General features: G+C 41.4%; 1 protein-coding gene across 3 annotated transcripts in view; it reads left to right on the top strand.

Annotated features, from left to right (window-relative positions):
* POLH (DNA polymerase eta) overlaps positions 1–23,445 on the top strand; it is an 81,381-nt gene extending 57,936 nt beyond the window's left edge. For all 3 annotated transcript variants that reach the window (XM_030195861.1, XM_030195860.1, XM_030195862.1), the window contains 3 exons: positions 2,954–3,019; positions 6,528–6,700; positions 22,352–23,445. In XM_030195861.1, coding sequence (XP_030051721.1) covers positions 2,954–3,019; positions 6,528–6,700; positions 22,352–23,342 — 1,230 coding nt within the window. In that variant the 3' untranslated portion in view covers positions 23,343–23,445. The remainder of the gene's footprint in view (positions 1–2,953; positions 3,020–6,527; positions 6,701–22,351) is intronic.
* The last annotated feature ends 707 nt before the right edge of the window (positions 23,446–24,152 follow it).

Here is a 24,152-nt window from a genome sequence, read left to right as displayed (position 1 = left end):
GGGTTGGCTACTGCTCCGCGGACCTTTTCCAAAGTAATGGTGGTCATCGCGGCCTTCCTACGAAAGGAAGGGGTACAAGTCCATCCTTATCTGGACGACTGGTTGATCCGAGCCCCCTCTTATGCAGAGTGCGGCAAAACTGTGGACCGGGTAGTTGCTCTTTTGAGCTCCCTGGGATGGATCACAACTGGGAGAAGAGCCAGCTGCGCCCGACTCAGTCCCTGGAGTACCTGGGAGTTCGATTCGACACCCAAATGGGCAGAGTGTTCCTGCCAGACAATCGGATTGTCAAACTTCAGGCTCAGGTGGACCAGTTCCTAGTAGCCTCTCCTCTTCGGGCTTGGGACTATGTGCAGCTGTTGGGCTCTATGACGGCCACGATGGATGTAGTGCCCTGGGCCAGGGCTCATATGAGACCACTTCAACACTCTTTGCTGCAGCGCTGGACTCCGATGTCGGAGGATTATGCTGTGCGCCTTCCCTTGGACCCAGCAGTGCGCAAGGCGCTGAGCTGGTGGATGCAGACAGACAAGTTGTCTGTGGGAATGCCTCTGGTGACCCCGGAGTGGATTGTCGTCACGACGGACGCCTCTTTGTCGGGCTGGGGAGCCCACTGCTTGGGAAGGACAGCGCAGGGCCTCTGGTCTCCTGTAGAGGCAAAGTGGTCTATCAACCTCCTGGAACTCAGAGCCATTCGGTTGGCGCTTTTGGAGTTCATCCCGATACTGGTGTTGAAGCCTGTACGGGTCCTGTCGGACAATGCCACGGCTGTGGCCTATGTCAACCGCCAGGGAGGTACCAAGAGCGCCCCTCTAGCCAAGGAGGCTATGAATCTCTGCCAGTGGGCGGAAGCGAACCTGGAGCAGCTGTCAGCGGCCCACATTGCCGGAGTCATGAATGTCAAGGCGGACTTTCTCAGTCGCCATACCTTGGAGCCTGGAGAGTGGCAGCTATCTGCTCAGGCGTTCTTGGACATCACGAAGCGCTGGGGCCAGCCGAGCCTAGATCTGTTGGCGTCATTGGCCAATTGCCAAGTGCCGCGCTTTTTCAGCAGAGGACGGGACCCTCGATCCCTGGGAGTAGATCCTCTTCTCCAACAGTGGCCGACACAAGAGCTTCTCTATGTGTTCCCGCCCTGGCCCATGTTGGGCAGGGTGCTAGACCGGGTGGCAAAGCATCCCCGCAGGGTAATCCTGGTAGGTCCGGATTGGCCCAGACGTCCCTGGTATGCGGACTTGATCAGGCTCTCAGTCGACGATCCTCTGCGGCTGCCAGTGGAGCAGGGCCTGTTACATCAGGGTCCCGTGGTGATGGAGGATCCCTCCCCCTTTGGTCTTACGGCCTGGCTATTGAGCGGCAGCGTCTGAGAAAGAAGGGTTTCTCAGACAAGGTCATCGCCACTATGCTGAGAGCGAGGAAGCGCTCTACTTCTACTGCTTACGCCAGGGTTTGGCGTATCTTTGCAGCGTGGTGTGAAGCGGGCTCACTTTCTCCCTTCACTGCTCCAATTTCTTCAGTGTTGGCGTTCCTGCAAGAAGGTCTGGAGAAAGGCCTGTCGCTCAGTTCCCTTAAAGTCCAGGTAGCGGCTCTGGCTTGCTTCAGGGGCCGCCTACCAGATGTGGTGCGCTTTCTCAAGGGAATTAATCACCTGCGCCCTCCTCTGCACTCAGTGGTGCCTGCGTGGAATCTCAACCTGGTGCTAAGAGCATTGCAGAAGCCGCCTTTTGAACCCTTGTCGAGGGCATCTCTGAAAGACCTGACGTTGAAAGCAGTCTTTTTGGTGGCTATCACTTCAGCCAGAAGAGTTTCCGAGCTCCAGGCACTCTCATGTCGAGAGCCTTTTCTGCAGTTCACTGAGGCAGGAGTGACTATTCGCACAGTGCCTTCCTTCCTGCCCAAGATTGTTTCTCGCTTCCATGTGAATCAGCAGCTCTGTCTCCCTTCCTTTCGTAGGGAGGACTACCCAGAGGAGTACTCTGCTCTTAAATATCTGGATGTGAGACGAGTCATCATCAGATACTTGGAAGTGACCAATGATTTCCGGAAATCGGATCATCTGTTTGTCCTGTTTGCAGGTCCTCGTAAGGGTCTGCAGGCTGCTAAGCCTACAGTGGCAAGATGGGTCAAGGAAGCCATTGCAGCGGCTTATGTGGCCGCGGGGAAGGTGCCGCCTATCCAGCTGAAGGCTCACTCCACTAGAGCTCAGGCGGCCTCGATGGCAGAGGCCGGATCCGTCTCCTTGGAAGAGATATGCAAGGCGGCAACTTGGGCTTCGGCTCATACATTCTCCAAACATTACCGCTTGACTGTGGCTGCACGGGCGGAGCCCCGGTTTAGCAGCCATGGTACACTGAGCTGGCTATTTCAATGTGTTCTCCACAGTGTCTCCAAGATCTTTTTTTTTTTTTTTTTTTTTTGAGGGGGGGGGGGGGGCACTGACTCCTAATTCAGAACCCAGTAATTTGTACCTGTAGTTGGAATTATTTTTTTGTATGTGCATCACTTTGGACTTGTCCATGTTACATTTCATCTGCCATATACTAGTCTTCTCACAAAACCCTTATGTAAATTCTGATATTCCTCTGCTATTTTAATTTTGAACAATTTTGTGTCATCTGCAAATTTGATCACCCCATTGACCATTGATGTCCACACAAAGAAATATGTGTTTAACTGTTACTACATATTTATACCATGGGTTGGTTTATTTCTATTTATTTTTTTCAATAATTTGATATACCACCAATTGCAATGTGATTCACAATAACAATACTCAAGGAACAGGAAAAATAAGGAGTGATTGTGATATATTGGGGACTTTCATTTATTGACGATACGCTTGAAAAGTCTTGAAGTTTTTTTTAAACATGCATGGACCATTTTTGTATTACAGGTACAATACTGGCTGCTGCAGATGGCATTGGTGTTTAATGGATTTGCTTCTGTGTTACAGGTGCAGTACTGGTTGTTACAACTGGCACTAGAACTGCAGGAAAGACTGATGAAGGACAGAGAGACTGTAAGTATGGGACTTCTTTACCTTTCAGAATTTCAGATTGTGCAGAATGGGTATTCTTCTTCCATGAAAAGCTCCTTATCAAGGGCTTCTTCAAGGTCAAATGGCACTGTAATCAGGAGCCCCTTTGCGGGGAATTCCTGGGGCTCTATCACACACTGACACCTCAGGAGATCTGGAGCAGGGCAGTTTTTCTTCTGGTGAATAACCTGTTTTTGGAGAGTTGTGCCCTGCAGATATTTGCCAGATGTCTGTTTACTTAAAGAGGAATTCCTTACAGAAGGACCCACAGTACTGATTCTGAATAGCCACCCTACAATCCCATTGTTTTCACACTCATGTCTTTTATGCTTCTCTGACCACCCGTCTTACCCCTGCACTGTGTGCATTTTAAGAACACATGCACATGAAGTTTTGCCACCCTGCTATTTGATGTCACAAACCAGACAGATCCTTTATCATTTGCATTGAATTTTGATTCTACACACTAGGAAAACAAAAATATGTTGTTGGAGTGCTGGCTCATGGCCATGTGTAGCAGGACCACTTACTTCTCTATCTTTTGCCTCCTCTCTTCATTCCTAGTGTAATGGCCCAGATGAGCATTTCTTAGCCCATCATGACTCAAAGGAACAATCTTAGTCCATACTCTTATAAAACCTAACAGTACAAGCCGCAAAAGAAATTGGAGATATTCAATGCAAATTTCCGGTAACAATAGGCTTACAATCCAGCACTTAGCCTTCCAAAGTTCCATAGATTTCTATGGAACTTTTGAAGGCTAAGTGCTTTGAAAATATGCCTCTTAGGGTCTGATATCACTATTATTTCCATCAGGAAGTTTGGTAAAGTGTTTTTCTACCTTAAACTGCCCCCCATCCCCTCCATTATGTGTCATGAATATTATGAGGCTCAGTCTTCATAGGGAGACATCTCATTTTGATGTTTATGGATCTCCTTCACATTAAAGATTATTTAGTACACCTAGGTTGGAGTTTGAAGCCTCTGTGGATTATCCCCCAGAGGAGATTGGATGTAGTCATAGCCTGCACTTCTAATAAAGGTTAGAGTCTGGTACTGGCATATTTCAAGGAACACAGAGGAGTTACCTCACGATTCTCTCAGAGCTTAGACCTCCCTTTTTCTCAGGCCACATAATAGGCTGTCATCTCTGTGAGTTTGCCTTTGGAGGATAATATCCTCCTTCTGCCTGAATTCTAGCTCATCACGTCTGTTTGTTTGTTTATTTATTTTACTTAATGTTTATTAAGAGAAATAAAACAAACCATTAACACAAGAAGTCTACAGGTGGCCCAGTTTATCCACTTGGTTCCTTTTACGAGCTGTTAGTTATTCCATGAGAAACAAAGTGTAGTCTAACGCCAACATAGTGTTGAGAGTGGGTTACAGGACTTCCAGTCAGCTATTATAAGAAAACAAGCAGCATATATCTCATACTTCAGAACCCAACAAACAGAAGAATCCATTTCAGGTGGGTTTCAATTCAGTAAGCATATTCTTTAGTAAAAAAAAAAATACAGATATGCCAAGTATGCTGACCATTTCTCCCTGAAAATAACTCTAAAAGTTTTAAACTACTGGGCAGTCCCGCCACATATGCAAAAATGAGCCAGGAATTCCATAGTTTCTCCAGCAATTTGGGTCCAGTTTTATCCCTCTACTAGTAAAAAAGGCCCGTTTCTGACACAAATGAAACAGGTTTTCCTCGGCTCCCCTGCAGCCATCCATGTCCAGCGACCCTCCTCTCCCCCTGCGCCCACTGCAGCCACCCATGTCCAGCGAACCTCCTCTCTCCCCTGCGCCCCCTGCAGCCACCCATGTCCAGCAACCCTCCTCTCTCCCCTGCCCCTCCTCCAGCCACCCATGTCCATACAATCTGATAATTTTGTAAAGTTCAGACATCAATCCTCTGGTCACCCCAGGCTGAGACCATAACTCTTCTAATAGATGCTTTTTATGAGCCATAGCGGCCTTGTATAGCCCAGAGGATAGACAGTGCCTGATGCACAAATACAGATAGAAATCAGGCCTACCCAATGAAAACTCAGTGCCTAAAACCTCAAAAGATTTCAAATGTCCATTGGCATAAAACTGTGTGGGTAAAAACAACCCTTTAACTGCTCAGGAAGCCAAGGCTGCATCATACTGAGGCACATCTTCACCAAAGAGGAGGGACAACAGAGTTAGCCAAGACCTCCATTGAATACCCATCATATTACGAGTTACCAACCTCCACAGTTTGAGAATATGCCCACGAATCAGATTGGATACACCTTTAAATCACGAGTCAGCCCATGACCTCCTGGGCACACCCACCAGTGGCACCACAGGCCCCAAATGGGATTGCTCAATCTGTACATGTGGTTTCAATATGCTGCCAGATGGTAAGCCTTAAGGTCAAGGCACCACCATTCTCTCCCCCCCCCCCCCCCCCCCCCCCCCCCCCCCCCCCCCCCCACCAAACTCCTTATGCATACACATTACAGCCTGTGATACCCAGGGTCTCCTACCCCTCCAAATAAATTGAGAAAATAATTTTTGCCATGCACCAAGCAGCTTGAAAAGAAGAATATATAGGAAGTATATTCATGTTTAGAATAGAAATTCATCCCACCCAAGAACAGGTACCCCTATTCCATTTCTTGAGATCAGTTTCAATTTGCTTCAGAAGAGGGCTGTAATTAGACTGAAATAAATACTCTAGTCCAGGAGTAACTTTAACCCCCAAATATTGAAGATGCGTGGACACCCACTTAAACAGGAAATTAGCTTTCGTTTGCTCAAGTTCCGAAGGACTCGGCAAGATATTAAGAGCTTAGTTTTATCAATATTCACCTTAAAGCCCAACACCCATCCATAAGCTTTCATCTGTTGGAGAAGGACTTGTACAGATAGACGAGGTTGGATTAAAGATAAAATCACATTCTTGGCAAACAGTGAGATTTTATGAGTATCGGAGCCAGTCACAACCCCCTTAATAATTAGGATCATCCCATATCCGTTGTGCAAAGGGTTCCATTACCAAAGTGAATAGCAACGGAGAGAGGGGGCACCCCTGCCTAGTTCCTCTCCCCAGATCAAATCTCGATGTATATCCCCCATTTATTTTAATATTGCTCTGGGACTAGCATGTAAGGCATTCAGCCATGCACAAAAGCCCTTCCCAACCCCAAACTTTCTTAAAAGACGTTACAGCAGAGCATAGGCGGAGTCATGATTTATATCCATAAAATGCACACTGACATTTGTACCTGCTCTTGAGCAAGCTTGATATCAGTGTCTTCAATCTAGGGGCTGTTACTGCTGGATTTGCGTAAATATTTTATAAAGTCACATAGGTACCTATGTGTCTTTATAAAATAGCATCAATATAGACACCTTCCCACTCAGTTTTATAAGAGGGTGTCTAGGTTATCTCCTTAGTGACTATTGTCCACATGTGCAAGTCATACCATATTTTCTCCCCAACCTCCTCTTCTCTTTCCTCTAGAACTTTAGAGTGGCAAGACAGCTGACAGTAAGCCTACGCATGCAGGGGGATAAGAGAGGCAGCAGCATGTCCCGCTGCTGTGGAATGCCACGATATGAGGCCCAGAAGATCAGCAGTGATGCCTACATTCTCATCAAAAACTGCAATAGTGCTGGTGCCCACCAGTCTGCGTGGTGAGTATTCTTTATCTCTTCTGCAAGCAGTGGATCAGCAGGAGCTTTTCAGAATTCTTAAGTATTGTCAGTATTATAGAAGGACTACCCCTCCAGCAGTAAAAGGGATACCATCAGCCTGAGTATGATCTGTCTGAGGTGTATTCTGTAGTGTTGTACATGTGTAATCTGTGGCTGTGGACCTATGTGTTCTCTAACATCATATGCATCTTTTGTGGTGGCAGATCTGTGTCATCTTCAGCATTGTATGTATAAGTGTTGTAGTGGTATATATGTTTTATCCATTGAAAGGATGAATCCACCACATGGGAAGATGACAGCACTGACATGGGTAGGCCTCAAACCTCATAAAAAAAATAAATTATTTAACTATTTTGCTTCCTTTTATGGAAAAATTGAATTGAACTTGACAGATTGTTTGCCATGGTGGATGGTGACAACTAGCCTTTTGTCCCTAATAACTGGAAAACAGCTATTGTACGCCCCAAGCTGAAGGACTCACATGGGCAGTCTTCCTCCTGTTCTGTCACCGTATATCCAGTCTGCCTTTCCTGGCAAAACTTACCAAAAATGTCCTTACTCAATTAACTGACTTTATCGAGAAAACCAATGTACTCCACCCAAATCAGACTGGTTTCAGACAAAACTACAGCACAGGAACTTCCCTGCTATAACCACTTTCATCTGTTATCACTTAGATCACTCAAGTTCGGTTCTTCTCCTCTCCCTTGACCTCTTGGCCACATTTGATCTTGTAGATCATGTCACTTTACTTCAGCATCTTCAAAACATTGGTATCACAGATCAAGCTCTAGCCTGGTTCCAATTTATTCCTGTTCTCCAGGGATCCGTATCAGCGCCAATCCTGTTCAATATCTTTATGGCCCCACTACTTCCCCTCATTCAGTCTATTGGCCTCAAAGGCTTTATATACGCTGATGACATTCAAATTTTGACACCCCTAGACTCCACCAACCCACAGGACATATATTCTCTCAATGATAAACCCTCAACGATCACTTCCTGGTTAACGGATCATAAGCTAAAATTGAATCCAGAAAAATCCAAGGCCCTCTTCTTCACAGACCCACCTACTATTATTCTTGCAACTCCACTTCAATTTCACAGTGTGCAAGTTCCACTGGTTCCCTCTCTGAAACATTTTTAAAAATATATTGTTTTAGGTATTTGTTCATATAAAAAGAAAGTACAAGGACAATTCAGGTATTGAATGCCCAGTGAATCAAGCATTAGGTTTAATGGAGTGGAGTGGCCTAGTGGTTAGGGTGGTGGACTTTGGTCCTGAGGAACTGAGTTTGATTCCTGGCACAGGCAGCTCCTTGTGACTCTGGGCAAGTCACTTAACCCTCCATTGCCTGCCGCATTGAGCCTGCCATGAGTGGGAAAGTGCGGGGTACAAATGTAACTAAAATAAATAAAACATTAAACTGTAGCAACAACAGAAGCATGAGTAATGTAGATAAAGTAGAATAATAAAAAAAGAAAAACTGAGGAGATTATGACAGCTGACCTTTAATAAGAAACAAAACCTTGAAATATCGACTTCATTATGAGATATATCTATCTATCTAAGGCTTTCCATTTAAGGAATTGGCAGCTTTTCCTTTGGGAATGAGAATCTAAAACAGTTTCATAGTTTTTATAAAGAAGAACCCAGTTCCACCACAGGTGGAATGAGAGTTGTGAATTGTCTTTCCAATGGTTAACAGTGAATTTAATGGCAATAGTAAAAAAAAAATCAAAGAGGTATTTGTTGTCATCTGTGAGAGAGTCTAGGAGAGCTATGGATTTATATATGATGTATTTAAGAGAAATAGTGTCATTAAAATTAAGGATGTCACAGATTTTATTCCATACAGCTTTCCAGATGAGTTGAAAATTACAGCATTCAAATAACATATGTATGAGTGTTCCAATTTCTTTATGACATGACCAAGAGGTCAGATGCAGATTGACCACTAGCTTTAGATTTCCTGGGAGCCCACAGGATTGATGCTGGATAAAATTTAAGATTGTGTAATGGATGCAGACATTGAGGCTCTAGGGCCTTTGGACCAAAACACATGCCATAGATAATCATATTTATTTATTTATTTATTTGTTGCATTTGTATCCCACATTTTCCCACCTATTTGCAGGCTCAATGTGGCTTACATAGTACCGTGATGGCGAGCGCCAATTCCGGTATGAGAAATACAGAGTGGTAGTTATTTTAAAGTACATGCATTACAGAATGAATTAAGTGGTTAAAAGGAGAAATTAAGTGTCCTAGTTCGGTAGAAGTTACGTTGTGTTGCATGATTCGGTTATTTAAGTTGGATCGTTATGGTATGTTTTCTTGAATAAATTGGTCTTTAATGATTTCCGAAAGATTGTTATGTCATGCATTGATTTCAAGACGTTTGGCAATGCATTCCATAGTTGTGTTCTTATATAGGAGAAGCTGGTTCCGTGTGTTGATTTGTATTTTAGTCCTTTGCAGCTTGGGTAGTGGAGGTTTAGGTATATGCGTGCTGAACTTTTTGAGTTTCTGGTTGGTAGATCTACTAGGTCTGGCATGTAGGTCGGAGTCTCGCCGTGGATAATTTTATGGACCAGGGTGCAGAATTTGAATACAATTCGTTCTTTGATTGGGAGCCAGTGTAGTTTTTCACGTAGGGGTTTAGCGCTTTCATATTTCGTTTTTCCAGATACGAGTCTGGCTGCAGTGTTTTGGGCAGTTTGAAGTTTCCTCTTAATTTGTTCTTTGCATCCTGCTTAGATTGCGTTGCAGTAGTCTAGGTGACTTAGCACCAGTGATTGTACCAATCTGCGGAATATTTCTCTTGGGAACAAAGGTTTTATTCGTTTAAGTTTCCACATTGAGTGGAACATTTTCTTTGCTGTATTTTTCGTCTCGCTTTCTAGTGTTAGGTTTCAGTCAATGGTGACTCCGAGTATTTTCAGGCTATCTGAGACAGGAAGAGCATAGTCTGGGGTGTTTATACTAGTTGGGTTGTTCGTACTGTATTGTAATGAGAGTATGAGACAGTGTGTTTTTTCTGCGTTGCGTTTTAATTGAAATGCATCCGCCCATGAGTTCATGATTTGAAGGCTGAGTTTGATTTTGTTTGTGATTTCTGTTGGATCGTGTTTAAACGGGATGTAAATCGTAACATCGTCTGCGTAGATGTATGGGTTGAGGCCTTGGTTGGACAGGGATTTGGCTAGTGGGGTCATCATTAGGTTAAAGAGGGTTGGCGATAGTGGTGAGCCTTGGGGTACTCTGCATTCTGATTTCCATGGTGGTGAGATATTCGAATTGGATGTCACTTGGTATGTTCTTGTGGTTAGGAAGCCCTTAATCCAACTGAGTACCTTTCCACCAATCCCAAAGTATTCTAGAATGTTTAGTAGTATTTTATGGATTACCATATCAAACGCACTTGACATATCGAATTGTAGTAGTAGTACTTTGAATTTCAGACATTGAGATAGGAACTTCTAATTGCTTAGTCTGAGTGTCAAAATTCTAGGATGTACTAGTGGTTCTAAAAAATTATTTATATCTTGAGTAAATGCTGAAGATTCAATAGAGTATAGTTGTTTTTAGAATTGTTGAACTTGTTCTATGATTTCTGTGTCTTAGTAATTGGTTTATTTTAATTGGGATTAAGTGAGATGACTTTCACTTTTAATTTTTTCCCTTTTAGATAACTAGCTAAAAGATGCCCTGCTTAATTTTGTTGTGAATAATATCTAGCACCTAAGCTAGCCAATTGCTGCTGAGCTATTTTACTGTAAATTAAATTATATTTGTGGCAAAGTTTACTAAGTTATAAGCATTGTGCATAGTTGTTTTTGCATACAAGAGTTATAAGCCCCAATGCTCAGAAGCAAACATGGATGTAACAGACCAATAGCACCTGTCATGAAATGCCTAGCCACCCACCTGAGGTTACCTTTGGCCACTTAGAGGGTCTGTGCCCAGCACAGCTCAGGTCCAACTGCACCTGCCACTTGTGCTCTACACTAGCACTCTGCTGGGTCTCAACCGCCTCTGGGCGAGTCTCCCGCTCTCAAATTATCCCCAATGATTTCTAGGTTACTGGAGGCCATGCTCCCAGTAAGCACTCAAAGAATCCTGGTGGTTTGTGTGTTGGATCTGCATCAGTCCAGATAGCAGAGTCAACAAACTAAACAGGTTTATTATCACAGCTTGAACAGTGGGTAGAAAATGTGCAATCAGCAAACAATAACAGGTAACTGAAATATGGATCAATTATAAAACTAAACATTTGTTTACTTTCTAAAATGAACCTGGGAAGATCAGGAAATATGCTGCTCACAGATTATCAAATATAACTGATCACAGGGTCTCAGCAAAGAGATCTGTCTCTCTTTTCTCCCTGGCTAAGACAGGAGCAAAAGCCCATACAATCTAGAAGAAATTGAGCTCCTGGGCCAATCAGAGCTCAGAACAACATTTGAAAATAGCTGGTTACATCACTGCAGGCACTTCCCCCTTTCTCTGTGTTAACTAAAAGAAGGAAAGGTCAGTTCTCTGTAACAACTTTAAGCATATACATGCACCACCTGCTGGTCAAACTAGAGAAATATACTTCAAGAATTAATTAAGGCAGTTTTACAGGCTTAAAATACACTGTTCTGTCACAGCTGCGGACTAGCACTCATGTTTGCTGGTGCACCATGGGGAATAACTAGCATGTCAAAGGATAGCACAACTAGCATGAAAATGCATGTTGATGAGTTAATTCCCTATTCCTCCATAATGCTTAGCGGCAAGCGTGCCAAACAAGGATGTTCTTGCCACGGAAAACCCTATGCCAGCTCGGAGCTGGCGTTAGGGTGTCCTAGGAAAGAGAACTGCATTGGATGAAGCCACAATAAGCAAAATCCATGGACCCGCGCATGGACTCACCTATCTTGGGATTTTTCACTGCATTAAAAAAACTGCTTCTCAACAGATCACCAGACCATAAGAGCTTTAGTGCCTGTCTGGCTTCAGCTTTTTTGGAAACTCAATCTAAGCCTTTCCATTTAGCAGATAATGCAGTCACAAAACATGCAGCCAGGCTTCAAATCACAGCTAATAAAAGCACAGAAAAGCAGAGGTTCACTTGTTCAGCTGCACTTGCCAGCAGCTCTTCCTTCTTTCTCCCCACCCCCACCCATTCCTAACGCACAGCTCTTGAGCACATGCCCAGGCACAATTCTCCCGCAGTTGTCCCTCATGCTCAGTACTAACAATGCACCTAAATTCGCATGCCATTATCATTGAGCATAAGGGAGCTGCTCAGACACGCTGATTGGGCAGTATTTCTCCGAAGCTTTTTGGAACAGCGCCAGAGTTTTGATCATCAGGCCCCTAATGATCTAATCTCTGCTTCTAGAGAATTGTTTGGTTTGTCGGTTTTATGCCACAAAGAAGTGAAGCTAATTATAGTACGCTTTCATTGCATTTCATTTGGCTGCTAATGATGTGTCCTCTAATTAATTTATAAAGTATAAATAGTCGGTAATATCCTTTTTAATTGTTTCTTGGAAGTTCAGTTTGTTAATGAATTTGGGACTAAAATGCCGTTGTGGCCTTGGTTTTAAATCTCCCTTTACATTTATTTGAATATGGATGGGAGCATGCTGAGAGCTTGAAGTAGCTAGTATAGATGATTTGGAGATTGATTGGATGAGAGTATTATAAATAAAGAAAAAAATCTATTCTTGAGTGTGGTGTGAGATGGAATAGAAAGTATAATCAAGAGTGTTAGCTTGGTAAAGTCTTCATGCATCAGTTAAGTTGAGCTCCGTAATAAGACTAAGTAGTACTTGTTTATAACACCAGAATTTTTGTTTCTTGATAGGATGGGGTTATTTAAACCTTTAATATGAAGGGAGATAATATTTCAAGTTTGAGCCATTGATTATGTAACAGTAATGGGAGCGAGCGGTGAAGAGGTCAGCAAGAATGCAGAAATGGTCATTAACATAAAATAAAGCCTTGTTATTAAGGAGCTGCTCATGCAAAATTGAAATAACAAATCAGTGTAAACTACAGAAACTAAGTAAATTTGTATGTGTTATCACAAAGCAGAAGTCATGCAGAAATGACCACAACTCATGACTCTTTAATCGTAATTATCATGAGAATAGACTAATAATTGGAGTAATAACATGTGATAACCAGAGTATGAAATGACAGTTACATAGTAAACATAAGATATATGCTAATATATCAACCTAAGCGTTTATTGTACTTCTGTATTATGTACTAGACTTCTACAAATCTAGATTTTGTAACCGCCTTTTTAGCAATATGTAAGCAACATTGAACCTGACATAAGGTGGGAAAATGTGGGATACAAATGCAATAAATAAATAGCAGCATTGATAATTGGAATCATGAACCACTTGTAAATCTGTGTAATACTGGCTATAACCAGATATTAGAATTATCATTGAAAATGAAGCAGGGTCGATAGTGTCAACCTGTAGCTTGATGCTGGTCAGGGTAATTATCTATCGTGTTGGCTCCTTGTTGCTTCAAGAATTCACAGAGTGATTCTGGGTCCTCAAAAGATTTGGTCAAATTATTTAAAGTAATTTTCATTGTGGCCATACTTGTTTCCAGCATTCTTCAGCATAGGCCGCATAATAAACCCTTTCTGACACTGGACAGTACGCTTGTGCAGGTCAGCCACAATGATAAAATTTGAGGGGATCTTTTGATTTGGCAGCTTGTAGAATCATCAAAGTGTGCTGATATCATAGTGCCTTTGCCACTAATGGGCGGGGATATTTCAAGTTAGCTAGAATGAAGGAATGAGTTCAATGTGCTAGTTCAAGCTCAAAAGGAGTTTAATTGGAGATGAAGAATGTGTGGAATCCATTTTTCTATGAAAGTGATTGAGCCTTCTTTGTTCTGGTAAGCCTAAGATTCTGAAATTATTGTGTCTTGAGCGGTTGCTTAAATCTTGTATCTCGCATTCCAGGTGGAGAAGAGATCTGTTAACACGAGGCAGGGCCTGCAGTTGCACATCGGGTGTGTTTAGCCTATTTTTGGCTATCTCTGATTTGTTGGACAGAGATAAAATTTGATGTTTCATATTCAGAATCTCGCTTTTGAGTTTGGAATGTGAGTTTGTATTTTCTTTTATAATGTTTTTAATTTGTAGAATTTCGTGCATGAATGACGCAAGAGAGATTTCTTTTTATTTGCCAGCATCTGACTTGCTCAGCCCCGGTGGTTCTAGGTTCACTCGCTTTACAGCCTGGTGTTGCTGGGAAATGGATTCTGATTTTTGTTGTTTTGTCAATGTTTTGGGCAAAATAATACTTCACAAATAGTCCAGAAGGATGAATAAAGGGTCTAGTGGAGCAAAGGCTCTAAGCAGCAATATTTGGTCAAGCTCACAAGCACACATACACACCCCCAAAGCTTCTCAGTGTCTTAATTGACCATGCTCTAAATTTCCATTTTCAAATTTCGACTTTGATTTGGTGCTGCTTCTATAAGCTGCGCCTGACCCGATTTGATTTGGTGCTGCTTTTATAAGCTGTGCGTGATCCGATCGATTCTACACCCTGCTGCTCTTCAGATTCTAATACATTCTCTTGTATTGCTACAAATAAATTACTGTAACTCGCTATACAAAGGCTTGCGACAGGAGGACATACTTCGTATGCAACTCATCCAAAACACTTCCATTAAATTGATCACTGGAGCAAAAAAATGTAATCATGTCACACCCGTACTAAAAGCTGCCCACTGGTTACCAATTCAACACAGAATAACCTACAAGATTTTACTTCTGGTGTTCAAAACATCTACTATTATGTCTCTTTCCCCCCCCCCCCCCCCCCCCCCCCCCCCCCCCCCCTTTCCTTGGCATGTCCTCTGACTCCATATTCTCCGTCATGGGCTCTTTCAACATATCAGATATGATACAACCCACAACTCTATCTTTTCTGTTGTTGGCCCTACCCTATGGAATGCTTTACCCCTCCAGCTCAGATCACAAACTTCTCTAAAAAAAATTTTTTTTAAACTTTTCTCTTCGATGATGCCTTTTCCACAAATTGTGAATTCCACTGTACTTGGGGCACCCCCCCCCCCCCCCCCCCCCCAATATGAACCTGATTACCACTGTAACTACCCCCTTCTTTTCAATCATTTATTGTAGTTCCTTTATCTCCCCCCCCCCCCCCCCATTTATATTATTTGCTCCTCCCCTTTACTATCTTCATTTCTCTTAATCTTTCTAATCCATTAGATTTGTAAGCCGCTCAGATGTTGTATATGATGTGCGGGATATTAAGCGCTAAACTTAAAAAATATCCATCAAATACAAAAAAATATGTCTCTTACGCTGCAAACCTCTACAGGTCAGTGCAGATTACATCATAAAAGAGCTAGCCATTTCTAGCGAATACATAAGAACTGACAGTAAAACCTGCATTTATTAGATCAAAAACTTTTGAAAAAAGAACACTTTCAGCAGTTTCCTAAATTTCATATAGTTAAACACCATTCTAATAGATAATAGAAGATTCTTCCAGCATTGTGTTGCCTGATAAGAAAAAGTGACAGTATAATATCTTTATGGAACAATAGAGACTGTGATCTACATGCAGATAATCCACAGGAGAACAATGCAGACCAGAGTTCAAGTTGAAATACACGCTTTATTAAAATCAAGTGCCTGACTTGGCCATGTTTTGCCTCCCAGAAGCTGCGTCAGGGGCTTATCATTCTACTATAAAAATACACATAAAAAATAAATAATAAAAAAACATTAAATAACCACACTTGCTATATTTGCAAGTTTAGATGAAATTGCGTATATATTTTTTATTCTATTTATGAACTTGAGATGTTTTGTTTTAGATTTTGGAGACTGCAGCAGTACGTTGCTTTGATTTAATACATTTGTTCATTTTGATAATGTCATCTGCTTCATTGAAGCGCAAAAACATGGCTTCCTGAAATGCAGACATTTCTGTTTTATTTTCTCTAATTTTAAAGCAAATTCACAATGTTTTGAATTGAAAATTATGATTTCCAGGTTGGGCAGGCTTGTTGTATTAATAGATTTTGTGATAGGTTTTAGTAGTTTTAAATTTCAAACAGATCAATTTTAATTAGGATTGAGAGTTTTCAAATTTTATTTATTTTGTTTTTTTCAGTGTTTTGATGATATTTTGAAGCCTTGACAGTATTTTTGATACAATTAAAAAAATATTTTTCAAGTGTTCTGCTCTTTTAAAAGGTGTTTTTCTTTTCTTTTTGAGAAGTGACTTTTGACCTAAGCCTCACTGCATTTAAACTTGCAAATAGCAAAGGTGGTTGTTTTTCTGTGAGAGGAGGAGGTTACTGAAGAGCTTCAGCATTTGCTGTTTTTGATAGGGAAACTATTATGACATGCGTCTAACATGAGCACTTGGGACTTTTGTGAAATTTGTGTACCATTCTATCTAGAGATGACGGCTTTTTAGAATTTATGTGCGTTTTCCTTTTAGGCAATTACAATTTGCTGCTGTAGTGTTTGTTTCAGCTTCTATCAGGTGTATCTGCCTTTAGGGACTCTGATAGGTACTTGTCCCTTTTAAGTTGTTTTTTAAGAGACATGTATGACAGTATGGACCCTGTTTACTAAGGCGCGTTAGCATTTTTAACGCACCTACAATTAGCGCATGTGCTAACCATACAGGCACCTATAGGGATATTGTAGGTGCATACACAGTTAACGAGCATACATGGTTAGCATGCGTTAAAAATGTTAACGTGCCTATAACGTGGCTTAGTAAACAGGGCCTATGCTTTGTATGTATGTTTTTTGAAGGTTAATAATTGAATGTGTCTTAACATACTGAATGAATAATATTTTTATGCTTATGTTGTTAACATATGTTTGTACTTGTTTTGGGGCTAGTTTTTATTTGGATTACTCTTAACTGGATTAATAATTTATGATGATATTATTTAATGTTTATTATTTATTTTTTTGTGCATTTGTATAGTGGAATGATAAGCCCCTGACACAGCCTCTGGGAGGCGAAACATGGTCACGTCAGGCAGTTGATTTTAATAAAGGGTGTATTTGTACTTTCACTCTGGTCTGCACTGTTCTCCTTTGGAGTATAATATCTTTTAAATTTTATCACTTTAAATGAAGACTCAGAAAATCATTTGAACACAGACATTTATGTCCTAAATGCAGCTCTACTACCGGAAATAAATATTCCAGCGCTTGCCCATTCAAAATCCTAAAAAACATGGTACACATCTTAAAATACCAGGAAGGAAGTCTCTCATCAATGCTCAAAGAGTGTTCAAACTTGTTAGTAGTCCAAAACATTTATTATTAAAACCGTTTGAAAGAAACTCAGTCAACATCTTCAATCTATTCTTACCACTAACATGGATTTTTAAAGTGCCTGTTAGAGCCTAAGTGATAGGCAGAAGCAATACTGTTCACACTGCTAGATACTCTCTAAATCAGTAAAAAATAGCACTGCTGAGCAAAGTCTGACAGGACCTGCAGATAAAGGTGGAACGATTGTTATCATGAGTAAAACAGATTACATTAGTGAAGTGTGGAGACAGTTTGAGAACAAAGAATACTGTGTACACCTTTGAAAAGATCTGAATACAGATCCAAAAGACAAGATTAGAAATACTGTGAAAAGTGGAAACCATTTCCTTACACAAAAGGGGGAAAAATGTAATAGTTAAATGTCCAGTTGTCCCAACAACTTGCATGCTATAAATGACGCATGAATCTTTACAGTACCCTCTGGGTAGACTAATAGTAAATACGTTAGGATCAGTTCTCAAACCCTTGTTGATTGCTATCAATGTTTTCTTGAGACTTTTGGTTGTGCAAATCCGTCTTGTATGTTTGCGACTCAACTCATATTAAATGATAATAGTAAAATGTTAGACATGAACTCGCTTTATACAAATATACCATAAAAGGAGTCTTAGATATCATTAAGAATCTCTTCTTAACTGAAATGTATTGTGTAAGGATTCCTACAAAGTTCATTGACCAGTTTATAGCTTTTATGGTTCCCTTCATAAAGACCATTGTTGGTGCACAGTAGTACTCTTTTTGTTCTCTGTATAACTAGCAACTTTCTGACCCCCAAGTTACACAAAACATTCTATGTCTATACTCCTTTCACTACTGTCATACTTCCAATTAGTTATCAAATGCTTCATAGTCAAACTGAACCCGTTGTGATAATAAAGCAGAGAAAGGAGGTTCAGTTACTATTCTAACAGATGATAACCACTTGGACAATGTAAGACAATGATCCATCCATGGAAAAGAAATACACATCTCTGTATGTGGAATGGTAATGGAACCATCTTTCAGACAAAATAACAGATCAATAATATGGCCCTTAGTATGTGTTCAGAACTCAAAGAGCTAATCAAAGCGTGAAGCTACCGTAGTGGTAAACTAAGTACAGCAGGTGCAGAATTATATACATCATAATATAGTTTAAAATTCAGTTCTTCTTCATTTACATTCTGTGGTGAAATATAAACCATGCACATTCCACAGTTCTTAACAAAAGCGTTCAGCAGAGGATACATAACTTCTCCCCTCTTCCATCAACTCTCATAGTCTGAAACAACTAGTACCTAGACAGACAAGGTTCATTTATTAGAACAACTATTAAAAAAAAGGCCCATTTCTGACAAATGAAACGGGCGCTAGCAAGGTTTTCCTCGGAGTGTGTATGTTTGAGAGTGTGTGAGATTGACTGTGTGAGAGAGGGGGAATGAGAATCAGAGTGTGTGCCAGGGGCCCATCACTCCCTCCTCCCTGCCAGTTGCAGGGTCCCCCTCCCTCCCTCCCAGTCCCAGGGTACTTCTGAGTTTCAGGGTCCCCCCACCCTCCGTCCCTCAGAGTTTCAGAGTCCCCAAATCCCAGTTCCAGGGCCACCTTCCCTTCCAGTTGAAACAGCTGTAGACTTGTTTCTGATGGAGCAACAATTTAAAAACGACAATGTGGAGCAGCAGCTGCTAGGTTTGTTTGGTTTAGAGTGTATGGCAATGACGGCAGCGCAGCGTGGGTGAGTAAAGGCAAGCTCCTAAGATTCTGGGAGGAGTTAATTGTTTTAGTTGCAAGGAGCTGTGCACCCCAGCTGACCTTATTAATCACCCAGGGCAGAGTTCAGGGCAGAGTTAATTGCTTGACTTGCAAGGAGCTCTCTGCTTGTTTTACAACTTTCTTTTCCTTTGTGTACTTGCTAAACCGGATATCTATGCCACCTCAAGTTTCCAGCCGGAGGCTTCAATTAGAACGTTGGAGGTGCCTTTTGTATATAGAGATGTCTGCTGGAGTTAACCAGGTCTCAGCTAATCCAAGAATCTTCAAATCATAATCTACTAGCAAATTTGTTATAAAAGCAGTTTTAGTAGGAACAGTTTGAGAGGCTCATTTTCAAAGCACATATTACGAAGTTACATATGTTGCTATGTAACTTTGTAAGTCTATGTGCTTTGAAAATGAGCACCTGAATGTTTGAAATGGCTGTTTTCATTGAGCTAACTACCAGGGTATGACACGCAGGCAGGTCAGAAAGGAAGGGTCAAATTCTGATGATGGCTGTTGGATATGCGCAGAGAAAGACAGAGAGGAACATAGCTGACCCCAAAGTTATAAGCTGAGGAGACAGGAAGGATGAGAGTATTATCCACAGAATTAAAGAATGGGGGAAAGATAAAGCAGTTCAGTTTTGGCCATGTTCAGTTACAGATGGCAGTAAGTCACAAACAGAAGGCAAATTGCTCCACTGAAGGGAAGGTGCCACGCAAGAAACAGTAGAGTAATGGAAACTCTTGCAGATGGTGTTCAGAAATATCTTTATTTAAAAAGTTCTTCTAAAACACTGAGGGAGACCAGATACAACTCGTGCTTTGGCCTAACAGGCTTGCATCAGGGATCTATAAAATTTAAAAATTATAAACAATAATCAAGAGTGTCGGTAAGTGCACATGTGGCAATTTTTCAAAACGGCCACATGCTATTGGCAACATTAGTGCATGAACTATACAGTTTGTTGTTGAAGAGTATGTTCCACTCTACTCAAATGAAAAAAAAAGTGGAATTTATAAATATTTTTACTCATCTCTTATAGGATCGGTTTACCCTGCATATAATTCTTAGGACTTTGTTCATATAGTTTTCATTCATAAAACTTTTGTTATATGTATTTGGAGGAAAAAAAGCCTCGGTCAAGAGAAAACTGTCCTTTCTTTTCTCTATTTGAGCTGGTCTGTTTCATTGGCTTAAAAAACCTCCAATCCAAATCCAATCACCTGTTCATTTGTCCAAGCCTATTGTCATTTTATATTATATCTTCCATTGTCCAATACTATTTTCAATTTATATTATATATTCTCAATCAGTGTGTAGAGTATGCAGAGTTTATACCTTCCTTTAGCTCAATCATTAATGTTTGCGGGTAAAAAAGGTGCTTATCTTTTCATGATCAAACAACAGGAACCTCTTGCTTCGTCAGGGGATGTCAGTTCGTGCCTCTGTCTTTCTCAATATTTCTCAGACCTTTTCCCACAACGGGAAAAGGTCTGAGAAATAGAGAGCATTTCCAGTCTTGACTGAGGCTTTTTTCCTCCAAATATATAGAACAAAAGTTTTATGAATGAAAACTATATGAACAAATTCCTAAGAGATATATGTAGGGTAAACCAATGCTATAAGAGAAGAACAAATATATTTATAAATTCCACTTTTTTTCATTTGAGTTAAGATTAGCGCATGGCCATAAATACAAAAAAGTTGCATAAGGATGCACTAAGGCCACCACAGCTTAATAAAAAGATCTAAGGGAACAAGTATAGAGAGAGAAGAGAGGATCTCAAGACAGAATCCTGAGTGTATACAAACTGATAGTGGAATAGCACTATTAGATTGTAAGCTCTCTATTAGATTGTAAGCTCTTTGAGCAGGGACTGTCTTTCTTCTATGTTTGTGCAGCGCTGCATACGCCTTGTAGCGCTATAGAAATGCTAAATAGTAGTAGTAGTAGCACTTGAGGAGGATCCAGCAGGTCATGCGCAAAGGTGAGAAGTTATCAATGTGGGCTACTGTTGTCTGGTTATTTTAGCACAGGATCTCATCGTATAAAATGGTACACTTTATTAAAACAACCAGACATGTGGTAAAATAACCTGACTTAACAAAAGCCCACATTGATAAACTTTCCTTCTGTAAGTATGATGAGTAAAGATAAGAAAAACCAAGACAGAACAGAGACCCATATTCTAAGTGAGGACTGTCTATCAAAGGAGTAGGTGGTGATCAGTATTGTCAAAAGCAGCAGATAGGTAAGGATGAAGGTCGAGTAAAGGCCCTTGGATCTGGCCTGGAACACGTCACTGGCCACTTTGGCAAAGATCGTTTGTGTAGAATGTAGAGAGTGAAACCAGATTTGCAGTGGATCAAGAATAGCTTGAGTTCAAAGAAAAGTCAAGACAGTAGCATGGAGCAGCACATTCAGATAGCTTGGAAGTGAAAGGAGTGTAATGGAGATGGGACAATAGTTGGCAGGTTGAGTAGGGTCAAGTGAAAATTATTGAGTGGAGTTATAACTGCATGTTTGAAGGCACCAGGAACAGTTGCTTTACTAATGCATTTTCTGGGGTCCAAAAGATTGCTAGAAGTTTCTCATTTACTGAAGTTTTGTTTGTTACCAAACTTTATACACCACCATTCACAAGGTGCAGCAAAGTGGTTTACAACAATGATTCTACATAAAGGTCATTAAGAAAGAAGGCAGAGAACAAGAGGGGAAAAGTAGAGTTTAAGAACAAAATAGAGAAAAAAAACACATACCCCAAAAGCTTACAAGAAAAACAAGGCTTCCAATCTTGCCCTGAATTTTGTGCAAGATGTCTCCATGTGAAGATAGCAAGGGAAAGGAAATGGGACTTGATAATACATTCAAAGTAGTTTACATAGTATATAGAGGTACTTATTTGTATCTGGGGCAATGGATGGTTAAGTGACTTGCCCAGAGTCACAAGGAGCTGCAGTGGGAATCGAACCCAGTTCCCCAGGATCAAAGTCTGCTGCACTAGCACCTAGGCTACTCCTGCACTCACTAGTGGAACAACTATGTAGTGTACTAATTTTCATGTGGCATCAAGCCATGTGCAATGTGGGGAGGAAGCTGATAAAAGGTTGTCATTCTTTGAGCGCAAGACCCTAGAAGGAGTATAGGGAATCAGAACATTAGAAAGATAGGCTTGCTTACTGCTCTGTATGAAGCATTTTTGAAGATTAACAGAAGAATTTCCAACAGACACAAAATAGGACATCAGCTGTTATGATTTCAACTTCATAGCTTTCTTCATTCTGCTAACTGGGATACAAGGAGGATCAGTCAAGTGCAGTCAGCAGGTCTTCACTAGATCTGGAGAACCTTGTGGAATAATATTCAAAGCTGCCATCACTGGTGCCAGAGAACCTTGCAGTGCAGTTTGTGGGCCACTTTATCTCTTGTGTACTGTTAATGTCTCATGATAACTTGTAATCCCAGGCATTGTTTATGATAATGAACTTAACAAGTTCTTCCTGTTTCTCTGTCGCTCAGGTCTCCTCCACTCACACTGCTTCATCTTTCTGCCAGCAAGTTTTCAGACATGGGCACCCTCTCTAAGGCAGGCATTGCCAGTTTCCTGAGTCGCAGTACAGACTTTGCTAAGACATCCACAACATCATCTTTCTCTGGAGTCACCACTTCCAACATGGCCAACCCAAACTCCAAGGCAGACAATAAAAAAGGAGGGAGCAGTGACATTCAGCTTCTCTTCCAGAGAGCCGCAGCCAGGAGAACAGAAGTTGCTGAAGTTTCAGAGGCAGTGTTTCCCACCTCTGAGTCTCTATGTCCCTTCTCAGAGGCATTGATAACCTCAGAAGCACCGCTTCCCCTATCAGAGAAATTGCAACACTCACTGGAAGTACCCCTCCCTGCTTCTTCTGCCTCTGTGTCGGTTTGTTCTCTTAAAGCAGGACCCTCCATTACATTGGATAAGACATCAAACGAGACCATATCATTCTTTCAAAGTCGGGCCCAGGAGCAACTTATAAAACCGAGCTTGGGAAATAGTTCTGTTTTGTTACGAAGTGCACAGTCCATCCAACAATCTGCTGCTGCCTCAGCCTCCTTTGTACCTCCATGTAACCCTTCTTCACAAGGCAATTTAGGTATACAGACCACCTCTCCTGTTAGAGACTCAGATGCTCATGTGGAGGTGGAGTCATTTGAAGATCACTCAGTAGTGGATACTGATAACTTCCCCCTAGAGGATCTGGTACAGTGTGAGAAGTGTGGGCAGAAAGTGGTGGTGTGGGAGCTTCCCGAGCATATGGACTTTCACTTTGCCTTAGAACTACAGCAGTCTTTTTCCTTATGCAACTCGCCAAGGCCACATGCTTTCCCAAACTCCTCCAAGCCATCTTCTGTAACCTCTGATTTAAGGGGCAAGAACAAGCCTAAAAGTCAGGCCGCTTCTAGTTCTAAACGCCCGAAACGACAGCTATCCCAGACTCTGGATTACTTCTTTAAAAGAACACCCCTGTAACTGAAATTCTGGAATTGTACTTTTTATTAAGTAATATATATCTGTCTATAAACTTAGATATATTTTATCTATTGTTTTTGCTAATTCTTTTCAACAGTTAATGGAGGTGATTTTTTTCTGTTCCAATAAATGAAAAAATATATCATTAATTGTATTTAGAATCCTAGTTCTTCATTCAGAGGTTTGGCCTTGGAGCTAAGACAAATCTCACTCCCTCTGGTCTCTGAGCATTTGCATGCAGAGCCAGAAAGATCCATTGTTGAACAGAGGCTCTGGAGAATCAATGTATCTTTTCCACACATGGCTCTGAGGGCAAGCAGTTATAGGAGATCCCATAGCATTGAAAGTGAGCTCTGTCTCCCATGCTCAGCTGCTCTCATACTGATCTCCAGTTCAGACACTTTGGTCTTTGACCTCCAAAGAGCCATGGAGGCCATTCATTTAGCTACAAGGCCAGCTTTGATGTTGCCTTCAGTACGTAGTTATGGTGGAAATTTGCCGAATCTCTAACTTGGCATGCCAAGCATTGAGGTTCCAACAGCTGGTACGTTGATTAATGTATCAAGTACTCTTCTCAGCACCTCTTCGACAACACCTGGTATGTTGATGCTGAAACGTGTTTGGTGCTCCAAGCCTGTGTACTACAATTTCAGCTGGAGTCAAATGGGTTTGGAGTGGGAAGCTTCTCCTATCACTTGACACTATTTGGTCCTGATGTCCCAAAAGTCAACTTTCAAAACATATAGGTCTTCAACTTCAGGGTTGGTATGTTCCTAGACTTCCTATTTAGTGTACTTTGAGACTGAGAAA

Source organism: Microcaecilia unicolor, chromosome 3, assembly GCF_901765095.1.
Source record: "Microcaecilia unicolor chromosome 3, aMicUni1.1, whole genome shotgun sequence".
Taxonomy (NCBI): Eukaryota; Metazoa; Chordata; class Amphibia; order Gymnophiona; family Siphonopidae; genus Microcaecilia; species Microcaecilia unicolor.
Note: the sequence above shows the minus strand (reverse complement) of the source record. Positions and strands in the feature narration are given on the sequence as shown.